At 50.5% G+C, this 23,835-nt stretch overlaps 1 protein-coding gene across 2 annotated transcripts in view; it reads left to right on the forward strand.

Moving 5' to 3' along the window:
- Positions 1-19,904, forward strand: part of Fam83f (family with sequence similarity 83, member F) — a 29,285-nt gene extending 9,381 nt beyond the window's left edge. Inside the window, exons 1-5 of one of the 2 annotated variants that reach the window (XM_039079276.1) lie at positions 1,106-4,730; positions 9,031-9,198; positions 9,640-9,761; positions 10,939-11,624; positions 18,341-19,904. In XM_039079276.1, coding sequence (XP_038935204.1) covers positions 4,620-4,730; positions 9,031-9,198; positions 9,640-9,761; positions 10,939-11,624; positions 18,341-18,390 — 1,137 coding nt within the window. In that variant the 5' untranslated portion in view covers positions 1,106-4,619 and the 3' untranslated portion in view covers positions 18,391-19,904. Of the gene's footprint in view, positions 1-1,105; positions 4,731-9,030; positions 9,199-9,639; positions 9,762-10,938; positions 11,625-18,340 lie in introns of those variants that run through there. The other variant, NM_001130502.1, reaches the window with a different exon arrangement.
- The last annotated feature ends 3,931 nt before the right edge of the window (positions 19,905-23,835 follow it).

The following is a 23,835-nucleotide window of genomic DNA, read 5'->3' on the forward strand; positions in this document are numbered from 1 at the left end:
GCTCCCTGTGCCTAGCTCTCCGTGCCTTGCACAGGGCCTCCGGTACAAGGACATAACCTAGACTAGTGGATGATCCGAAAACTCGTTTGTGTATCTTCATTGGATTTTTTTTTTTAGTAGCTGATTTATCTTCCTAATTATGTTTGGCTTTAAGCTAATGTTAAAATGAGCTTGCATTAGATCATTTTCACTAATTAACACCAACTTAGTGCAGGGGAAGTCATCCCAGAAGCATGCCTTGGGGCAGAGGAAAGCTGGCCTAAGATCCTAGGCAGAATTGCTGCACTCAACGTCCTAGCAGGTCAGGTGTGCTCCATGGTGGGTGAATGAGTTGGTCTCGCTCATGTGGGTATATACGTTCCCTAGAGAGCCAGCTTGCGTGTCCCCTTGTGTCAGTACAGATGCCATAGTAGATGAGTAGGAAGTGAGTTCCAGCAGTGAGCTCCACCCTGCAGGAGCACAGACAGGGCTCTGCACTTGAGGCTGAAGAGTCTGGAGAGGAAGTGGCCTGCCTGGGCACTGTTGGCTTCCTGTGTCTGCCAGTGCAACCAGGGGGCCTCCTGTTTAATGATGCCTAATTAGTGAGCCCAAAACATTGTAACAGGGCTCCAGACAGCTGGAAGCTGAGGCTGACAAAGCTCAGGAGTCCCACTGGTGGGGTGGCGGCAGCCTGGCAGCCACACAGGGAACAGGGCCTTGTTGAAAGCCTGGCTTTGGTTCTGCCTTCTTGGTGGGTAGAATTTGGCCCAAACCACATCCTCCGCTCCCGAGGGAGTCCCCTGTGTGGAGATCCCCCGCTTAGCACGTTTGCTGTGTGCACATGGAAACACCAGCATGCTGACAGGTATAGGCCTGGCAGACATACACCCAAGGGAAGCTGCATACTGCACTGGGGACTAGGGACAGAGAATGGTCCCGGAACGCCTCTGTAAGGGACAAACGGGCTTGGATGGAGCAGGATTGTCACCACATGGACAGAGTGTTGATAGGCTGAGTTGAGGTATAATGTCCCTAGCCTGCTCCAGTGAGTGGAGAGCAGAATCATCTCTGTGAACTTATTGTGGTGGTGTGGATGGGGCGGGGGTGGGGGTGGGGGTGGAGAACAAGCTTGCTTTGGCTACAGGAAGTGTGGAATACCTTCAGCCAGTCTGAGGGACTATGGCTTGGTTCTGTAGGCAGTTGGGGGCCCTGGAGTAGTTGGGTCAAGATAGGGCACAATTCGGTTGTTTTATAAGAACCATGTGCAGGGAGGGAGAATGACCAGGACAGGGTAAGCTAGTATCCAGTTAGTCAATGCTGAGAACTTGGTGTGTCAGACCCCATCAAGGAGGAAGGGCGGAGGGAGGCCCTCTAGGGCAGATACCATACGCAATTCTGTCCAGACAGTATTGCATTTCTTTTCTAAGGACCATGAAATAGCCACATTTTCCAGATGGGTGTCAGAGAAATTAAGCAATGTGTCTCTATCTCACAGCCGATATGCAGCTCCCACTTCCAAAGCCTGTCTTCCCTACTGTACTTCTGGACTATGGAGATTTAGGCCAGGGTGGAAGGAAACAAAAGAGGTTGTGGTTCAGGTTGGGGAGTGCTCTTGTGTGAGGTCCTGCAGCCTGAATCCCTTCCTCCTGGGGCTAGCCTGGTCGTCTCTACCACATCTATAAGTGGCTGCCCTAGGTTACGGAAATGGTCAAAGCTGCTCCTCACTCAGGTGGAGCCTTCTGCAGTGTTGGTGACCAGAGGAGAACCATTTCCGCACTCTGGAAGCTTCTTAACTGTGCCACACACACACACAACAGAAGAGCCCTGTGAAGATGTGTCCTTCTCCTTTAACAATGAGTAAATGGCCCAAAGCCACACAGCAGAAAGGCTTCCTGCCTTGGGGTTATATATTCTCTTCCAAACACCAGCCTTCACTCTGGGCAATCCACCCACTTTGCACTCAAACCATCTGTGGGAGGGGAAGGGTGCTGATCTGATGTATTTTTCTTGGGACCCAGGTATCATAATCTTTGGGTCATGGAATCCACATTCTGAACAGCACCCTCTCCCATCCCCTCCCATCCTGGGCATGGCTCCCAGTGATTCTTTACTTGCTAAAAGCTGGTAACTCTGAATGCTGCCCTGTAAACTTTGACTTCTTGAGAGATAGCACAGAACAGGATTCCACAGTCAAAGGTGTTTGAGTACAGGCTATTTGGTCAGACGCAGCCAGCATGGCCCTCAGCAGTGGGAAGAGAGGGGAAGGACTGCTCTCTGAACCCTAACAAACCAACCTCCCACCCATGTAGAATAACCAGACTGGTGGCTATTCTGGGAGGCAGCAGCTGGACCTGTTTGCCCAGGTTCTGCCTGTCTTAACCAGAAGGCTAAAGGTGTGGGGAGTTAGCCTGATAGTGAAGTGAACTTAATGATGCCGCCTAACTGCACAGGTCATCTTGGAAGTTCAGTCAGGATCTTATCCAAACTCACAACAGTCCTGCAAGGCAGGCGTGTGGGCTGAAAGGTGAGCCCCAGGTTCAGACAGGGCTAAAGCACCCCCAGCTCTTTTCTCTTCCTCCACTAAGAGAAGTGGCTTTCACCAGCATACATCTGAGGTCAGCAGCTGGTTGGTTTCCCTCTGTGGGGAAACGGCAATGATTGTGATCTTACAGGTACCTGCATCTATGCCTGCCCACGGAGCAGAGCCTTTATTCCATATCATGTGAGCTGGGGAAGCTTGGGGGAGAATTGTGTTATCTGTCTCTACCCACAGTCTCCATTGGCATCCTGGTTCTGTGTTCCCTCAGGTGACTAGGTTCTGTAGCTCGTTATGTCCATATGCCCTGTGTGGGTAACAACTCCTAATACAGAAAAACCCCGAGCCTGGGGTCAGAACCCTGAGCTTTTTAGTCCCAGTTTTTAGTCCCTCTGGATGACTTGAACATTGCAACTGGGCTAATTGCCATCTGATTCTCTCCGTGACTCTCAGAGAGTCTTGAGTTTGAAATATTTCTGAACGTAGGGGCCAAATACAGTGGCACCCTGCATGTAGACAGGGTCAAGCGGCTTCGTGGGGGCGGGCATGCAAATGCTCACACTCCTGACCCCGAGTGCTGTCTTAGAGAAAAGGCTGCCTTTTGGGGTTGCACAAAGGCACTTGCTGTGTGTGCTGGGGAAGGCCCTGCCTCCTGGCCTGGTTTCCATGATGTAGGAGCTCTGCCCCTTGGATAGGTATTGTTCTGAGTTAGGGCTGGGTCCTCCTTCAGGGTCTTTGGTGAGCAAGGTGAAAGCAGAGCCAGCAGGCTTGTGAGCGGCTGCTGAGCCTAAGCATTGTCCTCTCTGCCCCTGAGGAAGAACTGCAGCCAAACCACCTCACCAAAATCTTACCCCGTGTCTTTCCCTCGCGCCTTGTCGTTGATGAAATGAAGAGCACTGCAAAGCTGAAGCCACGCACACCAGATAGAGACATCGCCATTTAGATATGGAGAATAGCCTGTCCAAGCTCTTTGCAAAGGTAGAAATTCTGAAAGGAATCTGCTGGCGCTTGCTGTCAGAAGCCCAGTCTGAGAGGGGACAGAGAGATGACAGACAGATATTACACTGGAGTGCCCAGAGCCTTTTGTTGTTTGCTTAGAATACAGATGGGCAGGCAGCAGAGTATGGTTAACATTTCCGAGAGGAGGGACTCAGGAAATTCTTGGAGGTTTGGAAGCTGTATAGATGCTTCATTGGTTATGAAAGGTTCAGAAATAGAAGAAGCTGAGCCGTGTGACATCACACACTCTGGGGGACATTTACTTACTTGTCTATCGTTGGAAATACTTGGTTTTCATCCCTGGGGTAATGCTGCTGGGACCAGCAAGTAAACACCGAAGATGCTGTTAATCCCCTAAAGTGCCACAATGCAGTGCCCCAGTTGTCTCGTGCAACAGAGAGGTCCCGGGTTACGGTTACTGTAGGCCCTTCTGAATGACCCGGAACAGATGGCAGAGGTGAGCCCCACTAATGGGCTCTGCTGATGCCAGGACTCTTAAAAGTTTGAACCCTTTGAAGGTAATGGGACCAACTGGTTAATCAGCCTTGTTTTAGACCATGGGGGAATCAGAGGGCAGAGGGGACAGAAGGGGCCAGCCACAAAGCTACTCCAGAAGTTAAACAAGAGACAGAGGGTCCTGTGCTAGGGTAAAAGTATTCACGAAAACACCAAGAGGTTAGTGACCCAGAAGAGGGTTCATGGAGCACCGTGAGGCTGAGGACTGATAGGATTTGATCCATGGGGAGGAAAAGCCAGACCTGGCTTCGTCTGTGACTGGAAGTATGTTGAATTTGGAAGTGCCCGTGGAGCAGGCTAGGGGCTATATCCCAGCAGCCAGCAGCTCTGTATATGTGAACATCTGTCAGAGCCTTCTGTAGCCTGGGTCATCTAAACATACAGGGGCCGCAGGGCAAGGCAGAACCCTCCTCATCTCTTCTTCTCTGATGGCAATTAAGGAAAGAAGCTGGAAAGCTAGAGGAGTCGTTAAAGTTGAATGGCAGAGAGAAGGGCATCCCAGGGCTCCCTAACACCCTCCCTCCCACTCCTCCTCCCTCTCCCCCGCCCCGCTGCCTGGGCAGGCTATCAAAGGAGGAGATGATGAGCTATGGAAACACCCCATGAGGAGTCCTGCAGCATCAGAGCCTCTTTGCCAGCATGCCTGCGACAGCTTCTAAACAACTGCCAGCTCGAATTAACCTCTCTCTCTGCTGCTTCGGTAGGTAACCAGGTGAAGGATGCTGAATGCAGCGCCAGCCAGAAGGGGCCGTGATTTTCTCTCCTGACCAAATCTGTTTCCCTGATTCTGGGTCTGTTGTAAATATTTTATTTTACTTTATTTTTAAATTACGTTTATTTATTTGTTGATTTTTGTCAACCTCAACCTCTGTCTTCACCGGAAGCCTTGACATTAGACTTGGCATAGAGAATCTGGGCACATTCAGTGCTGCAGGGGAGGGGTCGGGAGTTGGTTTTCCGGGGCTTGATGCTGAGGATAAATGTCAAGCAGGGGCCCTCTGAGACCAGAGCACAGGGTGATTATCACCCCTCCACAACTAGATTGCCAGAGTCAGTGCACAATTGATTTTTTCCCTACTCCAGATATTTCATTGTTTAATTGGTAGTGATACAGATGGCTGACTCTCACCAGGGTGTCTAAGACCCAGCCTCCTGCAAGCTAGTCCTCGGGACTTTCTGTCTTTCACATTCTCAGGTGGTGGCCAGCAGCCCTGGGTGGCACGAAATGACTCTGAGGTGGACACTGGAAACAGTTTAGAAATGAGAGAAAGCAGTGGACTGTGGCCTCAGTCAGCACTGGCATGAGAAGGAGGCTTTTTCTCTGTCCACCTTTATGTGGGTTCTGGGTTCAAACTCAGGCCACCAAGATTGTGTCCACTCTCTGAGGGACCATGTACCTCCTCCGCAAAGGCCACCGTACCCTTCCCTTACACACCCACACCAGACTGTATCAGTCCCACTGGGGACTTGGGCATCTGTTTTGACTGGTTGGCCTTGTAAGCAAAAGAACTGACATATTCCATAGTTCTACTATGTATACATACAGTCTACATAGTAGACTACTGTTATCAGTCCATCAAAGGCCCTCTCCCATTCCCCTCCCTCATTTCTTCCTCATCCCTCTCTCCTGTGCTCAGTATAAGTCCTTGGACATGTTTATATTCTAGAAAAATATGCAGTATCATAAGACTACTCATATTGGGGTTGGTGATTTAGCTCAGTGGTCGAGCACTTGCCTAGCAAGCGCAAGGCCCTGAGTTTGGTCCCCAGCTCCGAAGGAAAAGAAAAAAGAAAAAAAAAAAAAAGACTACTCATATTAGGCTATAGATTTTGCCACAACATTTTGAATCTGTATATTGAGACGGTGCCTCTTGTAGACTAGGCTGTCCTGCAACTTGCTTTGTAGCGAAGGATGACCTTGAATTCCTGATCTCCTGTGTGCATCCTAAGACTAGAATTACAGAAATGAGCCACCATTCTTTTGAGAAGAACTATCTGGAGAGATGGCTCAGCGGGTAAGGACACCTTGCTTCTGCTCTTGCAGAAGACTTGGGTTCTGTTCCCAGCACCCACATCAGACTTCACAAGCGCCTGTAACTCCAGTTCCAGAAGATCCTGGGCTCTGGCTGGCTTCCTCCTGCACTTGTATGGATGTGGTGCACATTTAGATCCACACAGATACGAATAAACTAAGTCTTAGGGAAGAGTTAGGGTCTGAACTTGGAGCCCATCACTGCCTCAGTCAGCAACGGAACGCCCTGCCCTACACCTCTTTCTTATCTTCTCCCAAAGAAAGACACTGACATTGTTGCCAACTCTTTGATTCCCAAGGGGGCAGAGAGTGTCTGTTTCCCTCTTCCTTTATAGACCTGTGCTGAGATCCAAGAGGCGGCCCGGGTGCTTGGCCTGCTGTGGTTCTACTGTCTCATAGCCCACACTTGAGTCTAGACAGTTCTCCCAGCACACCTGGCTCATGCCGCACTGCTCCTTAGATCTCACCATATCTGAGGTTAATTCTTCTTTTCATTCTGCCTTTTGTTTGTATCTCTCCCGTCTGTTAGTCTCTCTCTGATATTTGTCTGACTTTAGTCCTCTCCAGGAATAGGTTTTTTTGGTGTTTCTAAGATATCATGCAGCAGTGAAAAGTGGTCTAAGGACAGACGGCCCTGCTTCTTGCTTTGCCATGTATTACCTTGGGCATGTTCTTGGATCCTGTGCATTTACTTTCCTTGATTTCAAAGTGGGAATCACAGTCCCTCCCAACAGAGTGGTTGTGAAGAATCAGATTAGAAAAGTTCCCCATGAGTGCTCAGAATCTGCTCTGTGTGTGTGTGTGTGTGTGTGTGTGTGTGTGTGTGTATGTGTGTGTGTGTGTCTCTGTGTCTGTGTCTGTGTCTGTCTGTCTGTCTGTCTGTCTTTGCATGTTTGTGACTGTGCCGACCATGCTGACGACGTTGCCGCCTGATTCTTGCTTCCACTTTCCAAGTGCTAGTGTTACAGACATGCACCACACCTGGCTACAGAGATTACTTTTTAGACTAAAGTCTACAACCTCCGGGTATGCAAGGGGGAGAAAGCTAGCGGGGAGTCGTAGTCCAAGTTCAGAGGCGTGAGGCTTGCAGAATTTCTTCCTGTTCAGGAGAAGCCAGTCTTTGTCTAGGAAGGCCTTGGACTGATTGGAGATGCCCCCCACACCCAATAGAAGAGAGTCTGCTGGGGTTGGGGATTTAGCTCAGCGGTAGAGCGCTTGCCTAGCGAGCACAGGCCCTGGGTTCGGTCCCCAGCTCCGGAAAAAAAAAAAAAAAAGAGAGTCTGCTTATTTGAAGCCCAAAATATACCGTCATAGAAACATCCAGAATGGTATTACACCAAATATCTGCTCTCTGTGGCCCGGCCAAGTTCATGTAAGTTAAGGACCATGGTGCTTCGTGTGTCTTTGCTGGAGCTGTGCCTTTTGTCAAAAATTTTCATGGTGTGGGTTCCTCAAAGCAAGAAAGGCACATTCTCTTTCTGTTCTGCTGGGGTGCTCCTTGCCAGGGGGCCCAGCCAAGTTCCCCACTTAGTCCTCACCTGCTCCCTCCCTAGGACATCCTAATGGCTGCAATGCTTGTTTTATTCCCCCCCTGCCTGGCTGGAAGCAGTGCCTGCCTCTCTCCCTGCACATCACTTGTCACCTGTGCAAGTCTTAAGGCCTTTATCTCCTTCACCTTACGCTGTAGTTACTGTGTATAAGTGTCTTATCATCCTTGTAGCAATTGTAACTTATCAGTCTCTAGATCCTCACCGTGCCTATGGGGGCCCAGTCACCACCCTGTGGATGTTAATGATTGGCAAATGAAAGAGCTGGGGAGGGCAGTAAGTGATATTGAGGGAAGTGGGGGAACAGGGAGGCCACAAAGGCTGACTCATGGTGAGCTACAGTGTGATGACGCTGACATGCAGTGACAGAATTGTAGGTGAGAGAAGCCCAGCATGGCTCCCAGTGTTAATGTGTGTGTTGAGTCATCAACACACTGAGGTAGGTGCCATGGTTAGCTCCACTTTTCTGCCAAGGAGTCTGTAGTACTGATGAGCCAGGTATGGAGTTGGCCCGGCTGAAGAGTCTGTGTGTTTAAAGTACTGTGACTGAGCACTTACTCTGTACTAGGGTGTGTAGCATCTCACATGCCTTGTCTCTGTTTCTCATGGCAAACGTATAAAGTACCAGGCATCTCCACTTTGCAGATGAGGAAGAAGGCTTACTGAGTCTAGTGTCTTGCCCAAGGTTATATAAATAGAAAGTTGTGACTCTACAGGTCTACAGTGTTAGGAGCCCACAGGAAAACCCTTAGGGCTGGGATAGGGGGATGGCTTGGGCAGAAAAATAGAAGCAGCTCGTTAGGTCTTCCCTGGGGCAAAAAAGTACCTCTGCTTCGAGAGACAAAGCAAGGATGTTTTTTGTGAGGGTTCCTGAGCACTGTTCTTAGTTTGATGATGGGTTGAGGGGGCTGGGGGACATGCTGAACATCAGAGGTCAGGGGTACCTGGCCAACTCTGGGTCTACCAGTGACAGCATTGGAGATATCCAAGACTCTGTCCAGCTGCTGGGAGATAGAGTGCCCAGGCCTGCTGTCCATGCAGATCTGAGGCTGATGGATCCCTTGCACCTCTGCCATAGCATCTCCTCCCGTCGGCTCTTTCCCTGGAGTAGCGGGGGCAGTTCTTTCCAGACTCCCAGTCCTCTTCTGATATGGCTTTTGAAGAGTTCTGGAAATTTCCAGATTAGACTGGGGTTCATCCGGAATGAAGTTCCTGCAGCAGAACCTACACCCTCAGCCCTCACCTGAACTCTGTCTGCTCTAAAATGTGGGTAGAATTTTGAAGAATCTAGAAGTGGTGGCAGGTAGGGTTTTTGACCCTTGGCCATCAGTTGCCCCAAAGCAAGGTGGTCCCCTCTGGGCAGGCGTGTCTCAGAACATGTGTCAGTCACAACATGTCTCAGCACCACCTTCTCTGCCCAGGTCATTGCTGTGGTCATGGACCTTTTCACTGATGGGGATATATTCCAAGACATTGTGGATGCTGCCTCTAAGCGCCGGGTCCCTGTATACATTATCCTGGATGAGGGTGGAGTGAAATTCTTTTTGGAGATGTGTCAGGGCCTAGAGCTCGCAGACTTCCGCATTCGGGTGAGTTCACCACTGGGACAGGTTGTGGGCCCTCCTCCTGTCTCCTCCCAAGCTCAGGGGCTCAGACTGAACTTCAAGATCCCAAGATTTTTCCTTCTATGTGAAGCCAAGATTCAGGACCTTGTAACTGCCTACTTATATATCCTAAATGTTGTCCTAGAGCTGCTGAGGCTGAAGGAGGCAGCTGGGCCAGCCCTGGGGCGGTCTGTCCATAGAATCACTGACTTCACTGCTAGGTTCACCACAAGGCTGTAGCTCTCTGTGGGAAACTTCAAGCAAGAACTCTCTTGTTCAAAATAAAATATGTAAAGCTAAAACAAGCAGAGACTTTTGGAAAGACTCAGGCAGTAGTAAGGGTCTATGGACCCCTCCCAAAGCAAGGCCTTGGTACAGAGCCCTGAGACCTCCCAAAACAGGGTGATATGTCTTTCTCCTCAACAGAACATCCGTGTCCGCTCTGTGACAGGAGTTGGGTTCTACATGCCCATGGGGAAGATCAAGGGGACGTTGTCATCAAAGTTCCTGATGGTCGATGGGGACAAAGTAGCCACCGGATCTTACAGGTCTGTTGGGCCGTGTCAAGGGAGGGCCCAGGGGACCTGTGTTCATGGTAGTTGTTAATCGGGAGCATGCTAGCCTGGAGCTTCCATGGTTGTGTGTTTTAAGAGGCCAGTTCCTTTCCTCAGACTTTCTGTTGACAGATTAGTTATTCCAGATAGAGGATCAACTCTTCTAGGCATTAAGCATTGCTGGCTTGTTGTGCTTCTCTGGCAGCCGGTTGGTTGTACTTTGAGGCTGGTTTTTGGGTGCGATAAGCAAGAAGTAGAAAGGACAAGATCTGGGAAAGAGATGTAAGATGTTGTCTTAGTTACTTTTCTATTCCTGTGACCAAACACCATGACCAAGGTGACTTAAAAGAAAGCTTTAGTTTGGGGGGTCATGGATCCAGAGGGTTAGAGTTCATGACCATCATAGCAGGGAGCACGGTAGCAGGCATGGTGCTGGATCTTACATCTTGTCCACACACACGGCAAAGACAGTGAAGTGGGAATAACATGGGTTTTTGAAACTTCAAAGCCCATCCACAGTGGCACACCTCCTACAAGAAGGCCACAGTCCTAATTAAGCATTCAAACAGACGAGGCTATGGGGACCATTTTTATTCCAACTGCTACAGATGTGGCACAGAGAGATGACTCCAGAATTTGAATTGAAAAGCAAAGTACCAGGTACATGAGAACCTGTGTATGAGTCATCTCTCCCCTCTGGAAACGTGAAAAGCAAGGTGAGTCTGGAGCACATGGTGGCAATGAGTGGATTATCTGAGTCAAAGTATGAGTTTCGCAGATGCTGTGCACTCTGGGAGCGATCAGCAAGCTAACAGATGCAGGTTAGTCCGTGTGCATTGCGTGTGTCTGTACCAGGTATGAATTGCTGGCTATTTCATTACGAACCCCCGGTGGCATGGCCTACCTTAGGTCCTATGAGCCACATTATACAGGACAGGGTAGATGTGGATCCGGTCTGACTTCTCAAGCCCCATGGGAAGGAAAGGAAAGGAGAATTTAACCTGGTGAAAGGAGAATAGTCCAGTGTGAGGGCAAGAGGCACCTTTCTCCAGATATCAGGCAGTGTGCCCACAGGGCAGGTTGAGGCTGGGCAGTGGGAGTGTTGAAGGAGCTACTGGTAGGACACTGGAGAGGTCTGGGCCCATCCATGTCTCTGTTTTTCTATCCCCAGCTTTACCTGGAGCTCCTCCTATGTGGACAGGAATCTCCTCTTGCTCCTGACAGGACAGAACGTGGAGCCCTTTGACATAGAGTTTCGGGAGCTGTATGCCATCTCTGAGGAAGTAAACTTGCACCAGCACCTGGGACTGGCAGGAAGGATTGGCCTCAACTACTCCTCCACTGTAGCTCGAAAGCTTATCAACCCCAAGTATGCCTTAGTGGCAGGCACCCGCCCTCCTCCCGGAGAAATGATGCGTTGGGCAGCCCGGCAGCAGCGGGATGCTGGTGGCAACCCAGAGGGACAGGAGGAGGGCAGTGGCGGTGGTGAGTCTGCCCGGCGTCTGGAGAGCTTTCTGAATGACCTGGTCACAGTAGAGCAGGTTTTGCCCACAGTGGACCCCATTATCCCAAGATTGCCGAAACCTAATGATGGCAAGACAACCTCTTATGCACACACAGACCTGAGGCACAAATCCCGAGAGGCACTCCCCCAGAATGGCAAGGGAGAAGCTGCCAATGGAGAGGCCACCCCAGCCAAGGAGAGCAGACGCTTCAGCAGCAGGTTCTTCAGCCGTCGAGTAAAGAGGCCCACAGTGCACAGCAGCATGGCCGGCTCCCCTTCCACTGAGACTTTTACTGATGTGGAGTTTCAGCTGGGAAAGAGGCACAATGAGGGTTCCATGGCCAATATATCAGGTGAGCTCCTGGCCACACGCATGGCCCTTACGGACTGTCTGCCTCCCAGCTACAGGTACAGTTTGCTGGCAGGAAGCAGAAAGGTGCTCCTGGGTCAGAAGGGCCTCCATTCCTGGTCTCTCTGATCACTGAACCTGGTGACCCAGGGCAAGTCACTGCAGGTCGCAGTTTCAGATTCCTGGCCTCTCAGAGGGAAGAGTGATATGTGGCTTGCTTAGTGTTGAGCACAGCAGTGGGCATGGGATGGCCTTCAAGGACTCTTAACCTCCATGGTTTTCAGATCACCTTCATGGGATCTCAGGAAAAGAAGGAAGTGTGACAAGTGTTTCTGTTATAATAGAGTCCAGGGCTCTTTCTGGCCACCCTATTCCTTGCTGTCATCAGGACCTGATCAGACCTCAGCTTTACCTGGCCCGACTGCTGCCCTGACTCAGCTTCCAGTGTCTGTGATAATCCTTAGAACGGTTTTCCCCATGTCTGTTTGAAAGGTGGATTTGCCCTCTGGGAGAGATTGGTGATGTGATGACATCTTTTCTAACCATCTCTCCAGGATCTCCTTGAAGTCCTGTCTTTTTTCTCTTTCTCTGGAGCAGTCTGTTATGATCTTCGGGAGTCTGGCAGTAACAGCATCCCCCAGTTAGAAGGACTCTGTTGGGATGTTTCCTTTATGGCTTTGCAATGATTAGAAGTGAGCGTCCTGGCTGGCCCACTATGAGAATCCTGACTGTGGATTGTCTGTCCTGAGCAGCCCAGGGGCTCCCAGGATGCAAGTACTCAGGGGTCTGGTTTGACCCAGTCAAGGACCTAAAGCAGGAAAAGCACCACTTTCCTCCTGGTTAGAAGTGCGTCATGTCATCATGTCCTGTTGCACCCAGGGGTATGGCTGCCTTTTAGAGCAGGTCTGGGGGTCTCTAGGATGTGACACAGGATGAGCACCAGAGCACCCCTTCCTGGCTCCAGTGGGCCCACACTTTCTGAGCAGTGAGGCAGGCCAGGTTCTGCATGGGTACTTCCCTTCCCCTCACCCTCATGATGCCTGAGTCAAGAGGCAGGTGGAGACTGGGGGAAGCACATTCAGTGCTGGACATGGAAAATGACTGTAAGCCGGATTCAGAGCCAGGCCTGGACCTCTTCCTGTCAGAGGAGGAGTGGTTGGTCCCTCATTCCCATTCCCCTTGGGCCTCCCTGGCTCCCCAGCACCAGATGCTGACGTGCTGGGCCTCTTATTTGGAAGGAGGGTTGCCATGGTGAACACCTGGCAAGAAAGAGGAGGGGGTGAGCCCAACCACAAAGGGGCTGCTTCCCAACTCCTGACTGAAGTGAGGTGGAAGCATTCTCTTCCCTTGCCCCTCACCCTGAGGTACTGTTTCCATAGAAACGCAAAGCCTATTGTCTTGTCCCTTCCTGCTGCCTCTGGTGTCAGATTCCCCTGCTTAGATGACTCGGGCAGTTAGAGTTTGCCACTGCTGCCTGTCTCTGAGCATTTGTACGTGGTGCTCTGGAGCCAACAAACAGACCCACTATGTGTGCAGTTTCGGGAGCTCCAGCTCCACAGCACCTGGCCCCCTGAGCAGAAGGGCTGGGTAGGAGTGGCTGGCACAACATAGGAAAGTCTGAAGTGTGTCCAGCGTCATCCCTGGGGAGAACATTGAGGTGGCAATACGGGCGCACGCACGCACGCACACACACACACACACACACACACACACACACACACACACACACACACACACCCTGCCACCCTCATCATGGCCCTGAAATCCCAGCTCTCTAAGACCCCTAGCCCCTGTTTCATTCTTGCTCAAAGGCAGAGTTTCTCCTTCCAAAGGCCCTTCCTACACTTTCTCTAACCCCAGGCCCTAGGCTGAGAGGCCTTGGTTCCCTTCTCGAGGTGGTAGCCACTGAGCAGCCAGACTACACACCTCACAACACAGCATGGGCCCCAATCCTGGGAGAGCTGGGGCTTGAGTTGGATTGGAACCATTTCAGCTTCTTCCTCAGAGAAGGATCGAAGCCAGGGAAGGAATCCCTTCCCCATAGGGAGCATTCAGCGGCAACAGTGGTAGTGCGACTGCTGCTTCCCCTCCTCTGGGCTGTCTCTTCTAGAGGGGTAAGCTGGGGAGGGCTTCTGAGGTCCCTCTGAGTTGATGCTGACTGTCCTATCTGTCTTTGCACCCTCTTGTCAAAGAGAATGTGGGTGGATGACAGGGTGGGCGAAAGAGAGAAAGATAGGAAAAGCCGAGAGCTGACAGCCTGTAAAATTGCTTGATAAGAAGTATATAGTTGTCAAACAGCATGCAAATTTTTGCAAACCCAGGTGTGGCCCTGGGGAGAATCTCACAGAATTGCCTCCTTTGGGGCTGGGGGTGGAGGGGCATAATGGAATCAGCCTGGCAGTTTGAAGACCCAGAGCCCCCTCTAGTGGCTGACATGTCCTTTGCTGATTTTTCTTTTTTTCTAAACCGTGCCCCTGCACTGCTATTAGCTGCTGCCTTCCTGGCCACTTGCCACCTGCGCCCATACAGGCTCTCTGGGGAGATTTCTGGAGTCTCAGGAAGGCACAGCCAGGGGCATCCTTGTTTAAAAACCCTGTCTATAGAGTCTGCACTGCTAGGCTGGGCTCAGAAATCTGCATTTAAAAAAAAAACACTATGAAACAGGCTTTAGTCAACTAAATTTACACTCGACGCCATATAGGTAAAAACTAAGGGGTGGGATGGATGGCGTTCAGCAAAATGTGGAATACCGGCAGTGCTGACAAAAAAAAAAAAAAAAAAAAAAAAAAAAAAGCTTTGGAAACCAAAGCTCTTGTTACAGCTGTTGCCATGAAGATCCCGTTTATCTTTTAACCAATCCCACTGCCAAGTATTTAAAATTAAACACTGAATTAAATCAGAAGCATAGCACAGTAATGCCAGTATCAGAGACATTCATGTAATGAAATAGTGGATTTCGGTGTCTCCAACACTCGTGTTAGCTTAGAGTACAATGGCCCCAGTGCATCAGTGGAAGAAGACCTTCCCTGGTTACACCACGTGGTCACAGAGTCATTAGCAGGTCAGGAAGCACCGAAGGAGATATCTGCATTTTGAATGGCAGCCTTGGTTTCCCCCACAGAGCTCTCCAATACAGGGGGATCTTCAGACCAGCACCAATGGAGTTTGTTACAGGAGATTCAGACAAAGCTCTGCCCTCGGAGGTCACTAGATTTGCGGAGGGAGTTCTAGGTGCTGTTCTTGGACTCCTAGGGGATCCTAGTTGGAAAATGAGCAGTAGTTTTCAAGTGTTAAAGAGACATACTGTGAAATTCTGTCACTCAGAACTCAGGTGGGTTTGCAAGTGTTTCTGGGATGGTGGTGTCCCGTGAACAGTTCTTGTACTCCAGAAGGACCAACCCCTGTGTCCACAGACAGGCTGTGAGGAGAAGGCAGCATCGGCTCTGCTCCCAGACACCTCAAAGCAGCTGCAGCTCTCCCCAGAAGGTCAGAGACATTATCATCTCCCAGTGTCTTTAGAGATCAGAAGGCCCGTGGTACCATCTCTGATTTTAGAGTTATGGCTACTAGGGTCCTGGGTTTGGGAACTTCAGGCTTTTCCGTGTTGCCCTTTGGGGATAGTGGTTTTTGATGTCCTTCCTGGAAATCTGAGTCCTCATGAGGGTGGACTGGTGGGGAAGTGCTTCCAGGGCTGAGGATCTGTGGCCACATCGGGACTATCACTCAAGTGTTGCTTCTGAGGAGCATGGGTTAGACCTCAGCCCGTGTGTGTGGAACCTGTAGTCAGATCTGATTGTTCTGGGTCCTGTGACCAGCAGGGGGTGCTGGTCATGTGGCTAAGGTAAGCTAACTGCTCCAGCGATGAGGCAGCTGTACTGTTCACGTCTGTTATCTTACGTGTGTGTGTGTGTGTGTGTGTGTGTGTGTGTGTGTGTGTGTGTGTGTATTGTCCGCACGTATATATGTGCACTACATGCATGCCTGGTGCCTTTATGGTTCAAGAGGAGGCATTGTGTCCCCTGAAACTGGAGTTACAGGTGTTTGTGACCTACCATGTGGTGCTGTGAACTGAATTCAGGTCCTCTGAAAGAGTCACAGTGTTCTTAGCTGCTGAGTCGTTTCTTCAGGTCAGCTCTGCTGTCCTTCCCAGTTCCTCTGAGGCTGCCTGGGCCTCTGCCCACTCTCTCAGTAAGGTGGTAGGTAAGCTGGCTTCACTCAGCACTGTTTATGTTCGTCTGAACTCCAAATATCTAGCCACTGCCGACTTGTTTTGTCCAACAAGAATACAGTTTTGAAGCGTTTGTTCTGTGGGGCACCGTTGTAAATTAAGCAGGGAATGGAATGAACAAAAGGCCTTTCTTGTGGTGCCCATTACCTTGAGACAGTTGAAGGCAGGAAGTGTTGTCACTGTTATACAGGGTGCTCAGGGGATGCTTCGTTGGTTAAGGAACACGCGCACAGCCTCAGATGGACACATGAACATCGTGGGAAGAATATCTAGATAAAAAGAATGTGAAACCCTAAACACTATAAAAAGAGGGGACCTACTGTCATCACAGCGCTGTTGTGACTTTCTGTATTGCTGCTGCTGCCCCTTCTGAGGTAGCTTCCTGCTGGCTGTCATCCATATGCCCTAGACTGCAGCATTCCCAGTCCTCTCTCATTGCCATTCTTGCAAGCCTCATCCCATCCCTGCTGCTCCTCAGTCGTCCTCCCAGGCTTCAGGCCAGTGAGCCTCTTTTGTTTTGGGTTGGTTTAGTTTTCTGGTTTGCTTTGTTTGTTTGAGACAGGGTTTCTTGTAACCTGGAACTTGCTCTGTAGATCAGGCTGGTCTTGAACTCAGAGACTCACCTGCTTCTGCCTCCCAAGTGCTGGGACTGGAGGTGTGGCCACCACTGCTCAGCAGTACTAATCCTTTTCAGCTTGGCTTTCTCCCATAAGTCTTCTTTGGGCCATTCACCATCCTACTGACATAGTTTATAAAAAGAAATAGCTTGGGTGGTTGGTATAATTCTTCCACATCAATCTGTATGGGTCTGAGGCACCTGCCCTTGGCAGATTCCTAGTAAAATGAACATGGAAGAAATGATGGGACACATTCCCTCAAGCCTGTTTCTCTGTCAGAGTCACGACAGTGAACCCTGAGGGACAGTTTCAGGCTAGCACCCAACCCTGTAAACCAAAGGGTCAGGTCCTGCTAAAGACCAGCTTCTCTGGATAAGAGCTGGCAGGGCACAGGCTCTGTCGGTGCTCCTGTGCCCTTGACACACTCCTGCCCCGTTCCTGGATCCAGAGATTGCTTTGGCTTACCTGCCTCCAAAATGCTACTGCTTCTGGGGAGGTACTGGGTATCTGCTTACTGGGCCAAAGCAAACATAAAAAGCCACTGAGGAGAGGAAGTGGGAACTATGCATCCGCTGTTGCTGCTACAGCAAGGGGCTCCAGGGTGGTAGAATTTAATGACTCACAGAGCCATACCAGACACAGCCTTCAGAGTCACCAAAGAAGGCTGCTGCTGGTTTCCTGTTCTACCTCCCCCTAGGCAGTCATCTGCCTGAGTCTAGGGGGACACCCAGGAGGGAGGGGCTCAGGCAGTTTTTTGCAATAGGTCCTGAGGTATGAGTTCATTGTAGCCCCAATGAGGCAGTGTCTAGTGGAGCACAGACAGCAGGCCTGGGCACTGTGGCCTTTGAAAAGCATGGGGACTCAAAAGAGGCTGAAGCAGCCCTGCCTAGTCTAGCCTCTGCCCAGTGCCTCTCCTGCTACTACAACTCACAAGAGGCAGTGTCACCTTAATTAAATTCACAGTTGAAGTGATACAGAAGGTGGTGTGAGTGCCAGGGAGATTGCCTTTATTGTATAGGGGGGAATAGGCAGGAAGTAACACAGTGACTTCCACCTGGGAAAAGCGGCCAGCAGGCATTCTGAGGAAGTAGACTCTGCCTCCAGGGCCAGCCAGAGGTGTCAGAGCTGCCTCACAGCTCCCCTTCCCCAGAGTTCAGAGCAGGGTTCAATCATGAAAACTGCTGGTACCTGGGTTGGGGATTTAGCTCAGTGGTAGAGTGCTTGCCTAGCAAGCGCAAGGCCCTGGGTTTGGTCCCCAGCTCCAAAAAAAAAAAAAAAAGAAAGAAAAGAAAAGAAAAAAAAAAACAACTGCTGCTGGTACCTTTTCCTAGGATTATGGAGGAGGTAGAAAGGCCGGAGAAGCCCTCCCCAGGACCCTTCTATAATTCAGCTACCTGAGTGGTAGATGACCTGAGGCTGAACTAGAAGGCCAGGGTCGGCTCTGACCAATCAGGAACAGGACAACTGCTTGCTTCAGCTCAGCAGTAAATGGTTCTGGCATTCATCCTTGCTACCCCATACCCTCCTTGAAGATCCCTGTGAGTGCCTTTGATTTCACTTTGAGATCATGAAGCTGTCTACAACATTTAGCTGCTAGTATCAGGAATCTTTAAGTCATTGGTGGCTGGCTCTGGAGTCCCTGTCTGTTTTGTTCAGGAGACCTGGATCACTTGGTGTCTCCAATCATGGAGATCCTCTGATCATGGTGAGGCCATTGAAGTAGATAGGACCTTTGCTTTTCCTGGGCTTCCTGTTGACCTGGATTCCAGATCAGCAGCTTAGAAGAGAGGTATTAGCCCTGAACACTAAACTCATAGATGGTTCAAGGTTGGATTTGTTACTTATGCCCTTCACGTCTGCACCCTGTCTCCACAGGTAGAGGAAGCTCCAGCGTCACCAAGGCCAGCAACTGTGTGATCTCTTGAGCTGCAGGGTATTGGTGGGCGGGACCTTCAGATGCCCACCCATCTGGTCCTGTGCCAAGAACATGGCCTCTTCCCTGCACTAGGAAACGCATCAGACCCTCAGCAGACCTCCTACCCTGTAGCCTCCATTCCAGTCTTAGTGCTGGAATTCCAGACAACAGGATCTGAATCTCATCTCATCATCTCAACCATTGTGTGCCTGCAGCAGACCGTGGTGGTCTGACAAGAAACACCGCTACCGTGTTTACGTGAAGTAGAAGCCTCCCTACTGTCTGCTTTTCTTCTTGCCAATCTGACCTCCACTGGGCCAGTCCTCCCTACAGGTCCTCAGGAGGGATAAAGGCCAGTCTTTCTGCCGTGGTAGGACAGGATGTGCAAAACAGCCCCAGCCACTTGGCCTTCTCCTTGGACATCTGGTGCTGTCTGGTTCTCTAAACCCCAGAAGTTTGTGGGGGAGAAGGGAAGAAGGTGGGACTCTGAGCCAGTCTTGCTCCACCCTTGAAGCTCAGGTAGAAGGCGCAGCTGGAACAGCTGGCCTACGGACACCCACTCCTGACGGCTCCTGATGGTCTCCCACTGGAATTGGGGCGGGGTAGGAACTCTGCCTCCCTCCAGCTAGTGGCAGGATCTGACAGTGCTGGCAAAGAGCCCCTTTCCTTCCTACACTGTAGCCTGCCTGAGTGCCTGGGGCTCCCTGGCTGGTGCTGTGAAAACTAGAGCCATAGAGTGCCTTTCTCTAGGCCTGCTCCTTTCAATAGGCTTTTGTTTACAGACCCTGTGGAGGATGGGAGTGCAGGAGAGGAGGCTGGGCCCTGAGGACAAGAGCATTTGCAGTTACTCCCAGCCCTCTTCATCCACTAGGGTTTCCTCCTTGAAACTTCAGCTGAAGACTAACCTTAGCCTCTTTCAGAATTGCAGGCTGTTCTTAGAAGCCTCAGTTTCTCTAAAACAGGTTGGCTAAATTGCCAGGACAAGCAGCCACCTCCCCTTACAGTGACCTGTCCAGGCTGAGGGAGAGTGAGCATGACTTAGAAGATGTCATTGCGGGGTTGGGGATTTGGCTCAGTGGTAGAGCGCTTGCCTAGGAAGCGCAAGGTCCTGGGTTCAATCCCCAGCCACGGAAAAAAAAGAAGATGTCATTGCCTGACTCCAGACTCTGGTCAACCCTCCTGAACAGGCAGAATGACAGAGGGACAGAGGGGCACACAGAAGCCTTTCCAGGCCTCCTAACCAAGTTCTTGCTTTTCTGAAAAGACCTTGGGTACCACTAGGACCAGAAAGGGACAAGGACATCTGCAGAAGCAGCTAGTGAGAGGCAGGGAGGGGCACTGTGAACTACAGAAGCGGGCAAAACGCAGTTCCTGTGTCTGACCTCCCTGCTGGTGGGGAGGGAGAAGGAAAATAACAGATGGTCTCAATCCAGAGTCCCCCTATCCTCCCTGAGGGTAGCCCCACCATGGCTTCCCAAGCTTTTGTGATGATTAAACACTTCTGGTAAGTGCTTCCTGATACAAGGCTGGTAGTGTGGTGTGTGCTTATTCTGGAAGAATGGCAGGGAGGCCTGGGTGACATGGGAAGTAGGCTGCTACACCTCTACTGTCGTGGTCACCTTGAAGATGTGGGATACAAGAAACTTCAACCATGGGCAAAGATGTAGAGAGAATGTATTGTATGGATGTATCAAAACCTATAGGAAATGGTAGAATAGAATAGGGACATCCAGGAGGCAGAAAGAATTCTGGGACAGAACCAGGCACGGGCGATGAGACATACAATGGTACCTGAGCATAGATAACCAGCCCCGTGGGAGAATGCAGGTTAAATAAAGGGGATAATTTCTGATGTGAAGACAGCAGAGCCTAGCTATATGGACAAGGTCTTTGCAAGTACATTTTGAGTCTTAGTCTTATTTCTAGGAGCATGGGGCTGAGAAGAACTGGACTAAACATCTACAAATGGTGCCTCTTTGGCTGCTAATTATAGAGTAAATATTATTCTCTATATATTAATGCTGGAAATTGATAGGTGGCAATTATTCTGTAACCCCCAGCCTTTTCCCAAATGGCCACACGGAGACCTTTAATATTTCAGAGCCTTAGGCCTCAGCTGGGCCGACGCTCACCTGGCTCTGGTGAGTTAACCTGGCCATCTAGCCCACGCAGCCACCTGGTTAGCTACCTTCCAGGCCTGTGATCATGTCTGCCACCCCCATGTCTCCTGGCTAAAGGGCTTTCCTCCTCCCTTTTCCCAGAGTTCCTTTCACCCTCCCAGGAAGTCCCACCTTCAACTTCCTGCCTAGCTAATTAGCCATCAGAATTTTATTAAAGCCAATCAGAGAACGCCTTGGGTAGGTGAGGAAGGACAGAGACAATGTCACAGAGCATACCCTAACAGAAAGAAATGAGACCCCATGTAGAGCAGTTGCCTGAGACTAGGAAAGGGCTGCTCCTAAGCCATTCTGCTACGGCCATCTCTCTCCCCAGTGAGTGAAGCTAGCCTCTTTCACCCTGTCCCTGGGTCAGCCCTCCTGGACAGGCAGCTGGAGGGGGAGTTCTTCTCTACCCTGCTGCATTTCTCCCACTGAGCCATATGCTTTAGTCATGAAACTTTCAAAGACGAGGTCGGGAATGAGTCCAAGTGAAGGTACACCACTAGCCCCAGGTCCCACATCACAAACACATTTATTAGTGGTCAACTCTGACGAGTCTGTTTGCAGAGGGGCAGTGGTGTGTGCTGTAGGATGTGGCCCAGGCTGACCTCCAACTGCCGCTCCTGTCCTCTTGAATACCGGGGTTACAGGTGTGTGCCACCACACCCAGTTTACCTTGTGTTGCCTTGGCATGGTTCTGTGGCTCTGAGGTTGGCTGACTTGCCTAAGATTTTCCATCCTGGGACATCTCCCCCCTCTATCCTAGTTACCTTGGTTAGCACTTCACTGCCTTGTTCTCCCCAGGACAGGTGTGTTTGTGTGCACACATCTGCCTTCCTCCATTTAGCACTCCGTCAGATTTTCTCCCAATCTGTTCCCCTTTTCTTCTGCTTTAGCCATGGAAAGCACTGTGGGACATACTTTTGTGTGCCCCGGAGTGCCCGCCTCCAAAAAGAGCCAGAGCTAACAGCAAGAGAAGCTTCAAACTCAAGTGAGGCAGGGCGGGAATTCCTATCCAGCTCTCATAGCCATAATCTGGGTAAACAGGACAAAGTGCCCCTCGGCAGCCAAGAAGCCCTACCCGTGTCATGACTGTGGTTTATCACCAGGCGTTCCCTACACTCAGCTCCTCTTGCCTACAGGGCCCAATGGCTGGCATGAATCATCTGTACTGATCTGTACAAGATCTGCTCCAGAATGGCACCCTGGGCTCAGTGAGTGGGGCCTGATCTAGGTGGAAGGAGTGCACTCTAGAGAGGAGCCAGCGGTGAGCAGGAGGGCGCTGCTTCCACACAGCATGCTCTGCTGCATGGCATGATAGCTGCCCTTTCTTCCTTGGTTGGGCTCTGAGCACAAAGACCATATCTGTTGGGTCAGTGCCATAACCACGGTATCCTCTCAGTATCTGTTGGCCAAACAAATGGTTGAAAATTGGACAGCGGGGGCCAGCAAGATTGGTCAGTGGGTAAAGTCCCTTGCTGTACAAGGTGATGTAGGTTTGATGCCAGAATGTAGGGTGGAAAAGAACCAGCTCCCCAAAGTTATTCTCTAATCTCTATGTATACATGGTGGCACACGACATCATCATCATCATCATTCATGTATACACACCTGAGTCCTTTCAAAGGGAAGCGAAGATGGATCTTGAGATTGGCAGGTTAATACAAAGTTCCCAGAAAGTCATGGCTGGAGTCCAGTCATGGGGACATCCTAGTGTACTGTCTCTCTGCCTTTCCACAACAGCCATTCGGACAGACTTTCTATCCAGGAAGTGGTTAGAAGCTGTGGCAGTGTCTAAAGATACCCCAAAGCAGCTTCAGGAATAGGAGCCTGTGTCACTGGAGATGAGCTAGGACCTGCCACGAAACCAGCAAGCATGTGGGAGCCTGCAGGAGGAAAAGCACAAAAGGCAAGAACAGAAGGCGTGCCCACAGCGCCCATGGCTCTAAAGGGGGAAAATCCATTGTATGCCAAGAATCTTGCTTTATGGTTTAAATTTCCCTACTGGCAGCTTTGACTCCCTGGTGAGGCTCTTAGATATGGCTTGAAGCTTAGGAGACTTGATAGGGAAAGGCGGGTCACTGCTTGTTGTTAGTGAATTGTTCCTGGTACATAGTTCCTGGGCACCAGGCCTGGGGACACAGTGACAGAGGAAGGCAATGTTTGAAAGCAGAGTGGCTGAAGCCAGGTGACAGTAGTGACCACCTTTAATCTCAGCACTTGGGAGGCAAAGGGAGGCAGGTCTCTGTGAGTTCAAGGCCAGCTAGGTCCACAGAGCAGGTTCCAGGACAGCCAAAGCGACATAATAAGACCACGTCTTGAAAAAAAAGGAGTGGATGTGTGCTGTTTGTTGAGACTTTCGTGGAACATGAAGTAGAATAGGTTGTCCCAGGCACTGTATGGCTAAGGACCCATCAGGCCCACTTCTAGAATTTGGACTTCCTTATATGTCATATGGAGGACACTCACCCAGGTCAAAGCCTCTAGCATGAGAAGCTACAGGCTTAGAGCTTCCAAAAGTATTTTCTGGTGGATTCTCCCGTGCGCCTACCTACCCTGGCAATTAGTCAGGGTTAGATGGTTCTTGGCTGGCACACTGGACTAAGTACTTGTTCACCTAGAGGGAGTTACAAGGCCCAGGTACTGAAAGTAGGGAAGAGAAAACCTGCCAAAACCACTCGGTTGGACAGGAACCTGCGTTCCCCATGTGTTCCACGCCCCTGCCTCAGAAGGCAGCAAACATAGCTGGTTTCCTGAAAACCTCACTTTTCTAGACTGATAGTTTTGGGTGAGATGGACAACTTTAGCTCCTTGTTTAGAGAGAATACTGTAAATAAAAATACAAATAAAGCTTAAACCAAAGACAGGCTTCTGTACTGTGGAGAAAGCCAGCCAACTAGGTACCACACCCGTCTGGCATTCTCCCCTCATAAAACTTCAAACTCCCTCAGGTGTGTTTCACCTACCTTCTCTGCCAATGGCTGCCTGGTTAACTCTTACAGTTACTGTACTGGGAGGAGCCCCAGGAGTCCTGGGAGCTGAGGTGGGTGGAAGCATTGGTGGAGAAGGGCTGACACCTTGTGGCCAGATGACAGCTTGCAGCATCTCTCTGTAACTCCGACAGGCAGGCTTGGTGTGGGCAAGCGCTTTATACAAAAGGTCAAAGGAGGGGCTGGGGATTTGGCTCAGTGGTAGAGCGCTTACCTAGGAAGCGCAAGGCCCTGGGTTCGGTCCCCAGCTCCAAAAAAAAAAAAAAAAAAAAAAAAAAAAAAAAAGGTCAAAGGAGTAAATGCTCT

The sequence above is a fragment of the Rattus norvegicus genome, chromosome 7 (assembly GCF_036323735.1).
Source record: "Rattus norvegicus strain BN/NHsdMcwi chromosome 7, GRCr8, whole genome shotgun sequence".
In the NCBI taxonomy this organism is placed as follows: domain Eukaryota; kingdom Metazoa; phylum Chordata; class Mammalia; order Rodentia; family Muridae; genus Rattus; species Rattus norvegicus.